Raw genomic sequence first — 8,462 nt, 5'->3', positions numbered from 1 at the left:
AAAAAAAAAAAAAAAAAATCCATTCTTAAATAGGACCTGAGTTTCTGTTCAACCACAGTGAAACGTGTACCTATCGATCTTTTGCCACTGCCCATGCAAACCAAATGACTTGACCTGTTCTCTAGTCTTGGAGCCTATGGCTTTGAAGTGATAACTAAGCTAGCATGTGGCAAACCAGTGCCCTTTACTGGTTTAGTCTGGCTAGAGCAGCTGAGGTAGGTTCAGTTTAAAAGCTGAAGAATAATAAATTTTCCAATTAGGTGTTCCGTGAAATGCCTTAGTATTCTAAAATCAATAATGCATTTTATAACATGTACCCAACACAATATATTTTATTATGATCAGTATATGTAAAAAATATATTGTAAGCTAGAGAAAAGAGCGACCTTAAACAAATGAGAGACTGATGGTGATGCTCCATTTGTTTACGGAAATTTGAAGGTAAAATGTCTAAACTATACAAAGGGACTTCTCAACTACCTCAAGCCTCATCATCTTTTCCTCACCTATTCCATCATCAACTATTGATTTTCCAGCTTGTTTCTGTTGGATTATTTAGTTCTAGATCCTGAAATGTGATCTATGCAGTGGTTTATATTTTGGTTAGTTGATTTAGAAACCTAACATAATAAATCACTTCGGTATTGATGTTATGCCCATAACAGAGTAAAATGGCATCGACACAGGTAAATGAATTTTCACTGCATGTGATCATGAAAACCCAGACATTAGAAAAAAAAAAAAAAAAAAAAAAGGCTCAAACATTATGACCTAGATCATGTAAAAGGTCGGGAAAGTGTACAAGGCTGGAAAAAGGCATGCAGGAAAGAGCTAAGTAATAATTTTTATTTTGCAACTGCCATGTTACTCAGTAGGTTCAGAATATGTACCTCAACTTCCAGATCAGCAAGGTGTGCAGCAAGTTTCTTACTTCCGGCTCTAAATTCATCTTCATCAATTATTACCTATAAAGATATACAGAAAATAAATAAGAAGCTCATGATTGCCATTAATAGAGACAAGAAACATAAAGTAATGTAGTTCAGCTTCAACAATGGTCTACCACCACATGTACCTCAATGAGATTGAAGCAAGGACATCCATGAGGAAGAATTTTGTTGACAGTTGGCACACCTACAGGAAATTCTTCAGTAATTGGTGCTTTAGAATTGAGGTAAAAATTTTCTGGGTACATTTATAGGAACCTCTAGCATGATACTTTCAACAACAACCAATGATAAAACTTATTCAGGTTGGGAACTTGGAATAGACTGTACTATATGAACAAGAGAAGGTTGAGATTAAGAAGTAACGAAGTAAATACTCCAGAAGTGCACAAAATGCTAGAAAACCATGTCACCTGCCGGTACGAGTGCAAAAAGCTAGCTCAGGCCTCCACAAAAATGAACCGGACTGGCCTCTCCGTTTGCCTTGTTTGTGGCTTATCTGAGCACCAGGCAACTCAGAAAGATCATTATTTTTGCTAACTCACTTTACATTGCCCCTGCAAAAGAAAAATGGTGCTAAGCAAAAGCTATTTGACTGGCAACCTTTATCTAAAAAGTTAATTGTTATTCCATCCTTCAAAATGGCTCACAAAGGCTCTATGCTGACCGGAATAAAATAGAAAGCTGAAATAACCTAGAGGGGGGGTGAATAGGTTATACTAGTGGAATTTAAATCTTTTCGATGAATAGGTCACAAGTGTGACTGCAAGTTTAAAACAATGCGGAGTAAATAAAACAAGTACAACCACAAAACACAAGATTTATAGTGGTTCGACTCAATCCGAGTCTAGTCCACTCCCTACAAGAATCCTCTTGTAAGGTATTCCACTAGTTCTCCCTTTCAGTATGGTAGGTAGAGAAGAAAATCTTTACAATCTTTTTCACGGATAAGAGTATCCTCACAAATCCCCTTTCCAGGCAGAGAGACGCTTTTACAATCTCTTTTGGAGGTAGAGAGACACCTTTCTCTTTTTAGGATAAGAGAATCCTTACAATCCTAAGTACAGTCTAGAATTGTAAAAACAGAAATAAATAGAAAATAGTGGAATAGGAGGAATACCTCAAGTGTGGTGCAAATGATGAGAATGAGAAATGAAAGATGCACCTTTTGTAAAGTCCTCTCTTATGGTTTTGACTTGCACAGGAGAGAGTAGAGGACTTTGATTGAGACTTGAACCTTTGTTGGGATTGGTGTAATAGAACAACTCAAGTAGAATATACTAATCTTAATAACTCTTGAATGCTTGCAATACTGCTCTTAAAGCTCTTTCTTAATGATTATTTAATTAAGAGCGGTTTGGGTATTTACAGGTAAACTTAGGAAAGCATTTTAGGCAGGAAATCAGGCTCTAACGGAGGTATTCTGGGACCACCGGTCGACCGCCATCGGTAGCCGGTCGACCGCCAAGAGCCGTTGAGGCAAAATATAGCCTTTGGGGCAATTCCAGGCAGTCACCGGTCGATCGGGACTTTCTACCGGTCGACCGGCTATGGTCTCGGACAGTTCCGGTCGACCGGGGCTTCCAGCCGGTCGACCACCAACATGACATACTCTATTTTGACAGAATGCTGTCATACTGATCAGTCGTCAGTGTTTTGACCATAACTTTTCGGTTCAACCTCAGATTGACCTGAGATCAGTTGCGTTGGAATCACAACTCAATTTCCTACAACTTCTATAAAGGTTTCATCTCCTGATACTAACTTTAAGATTCCCTAAAATACCCTTGAGTCAGGTTAATGTGGTTTTCACAGAATTTCACTAGAACACATTTTTCCTAATATGTTCCTCACCACTTAGAGACTTTCCATACTTGGTCAAGGTATGCTCTATGGTCATTCTAGTATGATGCAATGCACATGCATGTGGTGAGTGCATATATATGTGGAAGTTACAAATTACATTAAAAATGACCAATCTATCCTAGTGGTCTTCTTCTTTACTTGAACCTTCCACTCTTTGGCAATTTATCTTCTTTTCTTCTTGTTTGCAATTCCATGTCTTTAAGCTTCGTGTCTTGATTCGGCCTTCTAAGTGTTTCTTCAAGCTAATTACACTTTCTTCAAGCTAATCACATTTTATCAAACCAAGTTAAAGATGTATGTTTGTTTGTTAACACCAAAACATAGCAAGGAGTGTGGACATGTTTCCCAACAATCTCCCCCTTTTTGGTGATGACAAACAAACGCAGGCAATAAAACCAAATACAAGAAATGATAGTAACACTGTGTAAAGGTCAATAAGATAATTTAATTCAGTGCCAAAAAATAAACAAGGATAGATATTGTCATTTCCATAAGAGTAAACAATTAAAGATAGATACTGTCATACTGTCATTTTCAGGAAGAGTAATAGAGTAATAGATGTTCTCCCCCTTTTGTCAACAGCAAAAAGGGAATCAAAATGACACAAGAAATAAAAATACTCCCCCTGAGTACGTGCCAAAAAAATATAACACATAGAAAAGTATCATAAGTTCAACTTCGTATCGCAGAGTAAAAAAAAACATAAACGACTGAAACAAACACGAAGTTCAAAAAAAAAAAAACTCTTAATCCGCTGCATCCTCATCCTCTGTGTCCTCTTCGTCTTCTTCTTCGTCATCTTTATCTTCCTCGTCATTGCGTAGGAGCCTGAGAATCTCATTCTGCTTTCTTTCCATCTTTGCCAATTGAGTAAGGATGATGTTTCCAACTTTTTGAAGATCAGCAACGGTCGCATAGGCTGATGTCTCATCACTTCCTGGTTGCTGTGGCTGGCTGGGTCCAGCAGCAGTCTTTTTGGAGTTTGTGGGCTGCTGGGGAAGAAGATGCATCTTGCGAATAGTGGAAAGATTGATCTCTTGAGGAATCGGGTCAAATGATTCACCAGAAAAATCTACATGAAAGTGGTCCAAGATTTGGCAAATCATCCTTCCATAGGGAAGATTTCCTTTTTGAAGTCTATCACCATGGATAATCATGGTTTTGAGCATAACGTAAGGAAGGTTGATGGTTATAGTCTTGCAAACACAGTAGGTGAGATAAGCATGAAATGGGGAGACTTCATCTCTATGACCACTCTTTGGGAGGATATTGTAGGAGATGATGAGATTTACAATCCTCCCTATATCGGTGAGTTCCTTAGCCTTAATTTTGTGAGTATTAGCATATTCCTTCATGATGCTAGAATACACACTGTCAACATTCATGAATTGTTCTATGTAGGTCTTGGGTTGGTAGTATTTTAGTTCCCCTGCCACAGAAATGTCTAGGATTTCTCCTAAAATCATGATGTCTATATCTATAGGAACTCCCTTAACATAGGAATGGGCTAGAAGGTTGTCACCTTCACCAGAGAAAGTCAGGTTACAAAAGAACATTTTGACAAGGTGGGGATAACAGTGAGAGTCAAGTTTGAGAATGTTGCCCCATCCCAAAGCATCAAACAGATCTTTGATGTCATACCTGGACAAAGAGTCAGAATTGATGGTCCTACCTTGCTCTATGTTTCAAAAGATGTAGAGATCCCATGATTCTTGAGCAATGGAGGAGGAGAACCATATATCTTTGTCAGAGGCCTTCCTTTTTCCCTTCTAAGCTACCGTTTTCTTGCCTCTATGTGGGCGGTGAGAGTCTATAATGATTGAAGGCGTAAGAGGGGAAGAGGTGCAAGGGTTTTGGGAGACGGATAGGAAGGGGTCTTGAGAGATCTAGGTTAAAAAGAAGTTCTAAGCTAGGGTTTTGGGAGAGGAAGAGTCGAAATGGGGTTTTAGGCCAAACAGAGTTTTAAAAGTGGAAAAAAATGGTTTGAAAAAATCGATTTAAAAGTGTTCAAAATCGAATTTTCGGCGGCACCGGTCGACCGGTTATATTGTGGCGGTCGACCGGTAACCCTTTCGGTTAGATCCGGTCGACGAAAGTTTTAGGCGGTCGACCGGTAACCCTTTCGGTTATAGGAGGTCGACCAGAAGTTTTAGGCGATCGACCGGTAATCTATTCGGTTAGTGCCGGTCGACCGGTATATTGGGGCGATCGACCGGTAGAGTCCAAAAAGCTCGAGAACCTAGAAAATTATGGATGTGGAAAGGATTTTTCAAGTCTAGGCTTTTGGAAAAGAATATTCAAGAAGGAATGTATATTCATTCAGCCAAACGGGTTGCAAATGCCAAGCTCCTTCCTTAGGAAACTAAAACGCTCTTCACCAAGTGGTTTAGTGAATATACCTGCGAGTTATTTCTCAGTTTCAATGTATTCTAGAGAGACATCGCCATTTTGAATGGTGTCTCGTAGAAAGTGGTGTCGAATATCAATGTGCTTTGCCCTTGAGTGTAAAATGGGATTTTTACTCAAGTTTATGGCACTGGTGTTATCGTACATGATTGGGCAAGATTCGAAACTCACTCCAAGGTCTTGGAGAGTTTGCTTCATCCAAAGGATTTGAGCACAACATCTACCAGCTGCAACATATTCAGCTTCTGTGGTAGATAGAGCAACTGAGTTTTGTTTCTTGCTAAACCAAGAGACAAGGCAAGAGCCGAGAAAGTGACAAGTACCACTGGTACTTTTTCTGTCAATATGGCAACCTGCGTAGTCAGCATCTGAAAAGCTGACCAAGTCAAGGGGTTGGTTTTTGGGGTACCATAACCCAACATCACATGTGCTTTTCAGATATTTAAAAATTCTTTTTACAGCAGTGAGGTGAGATTTCTTAGGATCAGCTTGAAACCGAGCACATGCACATACACTGTATATGATGTCAGGTCTACTTGCTGTTAGATAAAGAAGGCTCCCAATCATGCCTCTATATCTAGTTACATCCTCAGAAGTTCCATCCTCATCCTTGGTTAGTTTCAAGGATGAGCTCATCGGAGTGTTTGAAGATTTTTGACTGTTAATGTCAAATTTCTTTAGCAGCTCCTTGGTGTACTTGCTTTGATTTATGAAAATTCCATTATCAATTTGTTTTATTTGAAGTCCAAGGAAAAAATTTAACTCTCCCATCATACTAATTTCAAATTCATTACTCATTTTGTTACTGAAATCAGTACACATTCTCTCGTTGGTTGAGCCAAAGATGATATCATCTACATAGATTTGAATAATGAGTATATCATTCTTAAAATTCTTCATGAACAGGGTTGTGTCAATCCTCCCCCTTGAGAAGCCACTTTCCATCAAGAAAGTACTTAATCTCTCATACCAAGCTATAGGGGCTTGTTTGAGGCCATACAGAGCTTTCTCAAGTTTATAGACTTGGTTTGGAAACTTAGGGTCTTCAAAATCAGGAGGTTGAGCTACAAATACCTCTTCTTGAATGTATCAATTCAAGAAGGCACTTTTGACATCCATTTGATATAGTTTAAAGTCCTTATGGCATGCAAAAGCTAGTAGCATTCTAATGGACTCTAACCTTGCTACTGGTGCATAGGTTTCATCATAGTCTATTCCCTCTTGCTGATTATACCCTTTGGCAACTAGTCTTGCTTTGTTTCTCACTATGTTCCCATCTTCATCCAGTTTATTGCGAAAGACCCACTTAGCACCAATGATGGTGTAGTGGTCAGGTCTTGGGACAAGTTCCCATACCTTGCTTCTTTAAAACTGGTGAAAGCTCCTCTTGCATAGCTATAATCCAATCACTGTCTTTTAGTGCTTCTTCTATGTTCTTGGGTTCGATCCTTAAGATAAATGCAGTGTGATTGCATACCTCTCGGGTTTTAGATCTAGTCTGGATTTCTCCATCTAGATCCCCTATAATGTTTTCTAAGGGATGATTCCTATGCGGAATGACTTCCTTAGGTAGTGTTTCTAATTTTTCTATGGTAACATCATTTGTATCATTAAGAGAAATATCATTAACTTTGTTCTTAAGTTCATCAATTATGATATCATCATCATCAACAGGAGATTTGTTTAAGTCATTAGGTAAAGATTCATCAAATCATACATTCATAGATTCTTCAACCATTAATGATTTTTTATTAAAAACTCTATATGCCCTACTGTTGAGTGAGTATCCTAAGAATATTCCTTCATCAGATTTTGCATCAAATTTTCCAAGATAATTTTTTGTGTTTGAGATGAAACATTTACATCCAAAGACTCTAAAGTAGTCTACTTTTGGTATTTTACCAAAGTACAGCTCATAAGGTGTTTTAGAAAGTAAAGGTCTGAGAATTATCCTATTTAGTACATAACATGCTGTATTTACAGCTTCAACCTAAAAGTACTTAGGCAAAGAATACTCATTAAGCATAGTCCTTGCTGTCTCTTGTAATGACCTGTTTTTCCTTTCAACTACCCCATTAGATTGAGGCGTTCTAGGAGCGGAGAAGTTATGGTCAATACCATGCTTGTTGCAGTATAAGTCAAATTGACTTATATTGTCAAATTCTCCTCCATGGTCACTCCTCACAGAGGTTACAGTATACCCTTTCTGATTTTGCAGTCTGTTACATAGAGTTGCAAATTCATCGAAGGCATCATTTTTATTTTTCAGAAAAACAGTCCAAGTGTATCTAGAGTAGTCATCAACGATTACAAAGGTATAATTTTTACCACTCATACTAGATATATTGATAGGTCCAAATAAGTCTAAATGAAGTAGTTCCAATGGTCTAGAGGAAGAGACAATATTCTTCGACTTGTGGGAGACCTTGGTTTGTTTGCCTTTTTGACAAGCATCACAAAAATTGTCTATTTCATACTTGATTTTAGGGAGGTTCCTCACAAGATCCTTGGATGCAATGGTTTGAATCAACTTGACATTTATATGTCCAAGTCTTCTATACCATAATGAAGACTCACTATGGTTAGAAACCAAGCATGCATTCAAGGAACTTGCTTCGTCAAGCATACAAACATAAATATTGTTTTTCCTAGACCCTTTTAGTATTAGATTATCATTTGCATCTTTGATGCAACAATGGGAGACATTGAATTCTACTTTGTATCCAATGCTACATAATTGACTTACACTTAGGAGATTATAATTCAAATTTTTCACAAAGTAAATGTTTGAGATTGAAATACCTCCAAGTCTTATTTTTCCAATACCAGCAATTTTTCCTTTGCTGTCATCTCCAAAGGAGACCCATCCTCCATCGTAGTCCCGTAAGCTTGAGAATAGGTTCTTGTTGGATGTCATGTGTTTGGAGCATCCACTGTCGATGACCCATTCAGCTTCCACCTTATTCTTCAAGCAAACCTATAACAGAAATTTAATCGTACATTGGTCCCCATAATCTCATGGGTCCATCATTGTTAGTGTCAAACTTTTCGACTGGAACCCAAATGGTTTTGTACTTTTAGGTCTTTGGTTCTGCCTTTGGAATGGCTTTAGGTTTCTTTGAGTCCTCTGCTTTTCATAAGTTCCATTTGATCTTTGAGAAGTATAGTATCTTTTAAATCTATAGAGTCCTTGGTTTTGTATTTCCCTTGTGGTCTATAAGTCTCCCTAGGATAGTTCTTGTA

General features: G+C 38.1%; 1 protein-coding gene across 1 annotated transcript; it reads right to left on the bottom strand.

Moving 5' to 3' along the window:
- Positions 1 to 765: 765 nt before the first annotated feature.
- LOC122061565 (DNA polymerase epsilon catalytic subunit B-like) lies at positions 766 to 1,211 on the bottom strand. Its single transcript, XM_042624890.1, has 2 exons — positions 1,076 to 1,211; positions 766 to 965 (listed from the first exon to the last, which is right to left on the bottom strand). Exons 1-2 carry the CDS (start codon positions 1,193 to 1,195, stop codon positions 846 to 848), a joined length of 240 nt encoding a protein of 79 aa, XP_042480824.1. The 5' UTR covers positions 1,196 to 1,211; the 3' UTR covers positions 766 to 845.
- Positions 1,212 to 8,462: the final 7,251 nt, after the last annotated feature.

Source organism: Macadamia integrifolia, chromosome 14 (genome assembly GCF_013358625.1).
Source record: "Macadamia integrifolia cultivar HAES 741 chromosome 14, SCU_Mint_v3, whole genome shotgun sequence".
NCBI lineage: Eukaryota > Viridiplantae > Streptophyta > Magnoliopsida > Proteales > Proteaceae > Macadamia > Macadamia integrifolia.
The sequence above is the reverse complement of the archived record's forward strand: the minus strand, read 5'-3'. Positions and strand labels throughout refer to the sequence as shown.

What these genes read in the sequence shown, in the direction of transcription:
- LOC122061565 (XM_042624890.1), bottom strand. Translation starts at nt 1,195, where the DNA reads ATGTACCCAGAAAATTTTTACCTCAATTCTAAAGCACCAATTACTGAA. An exon ending in CTTGCTTCAATCTCATTGAG is followed by an intron (nt 966 to 1,075) that starts GTACATGTGGTG and finishes ATATCTTTATAG; the next exon opens with GTAATAATTGATGAAGATGA.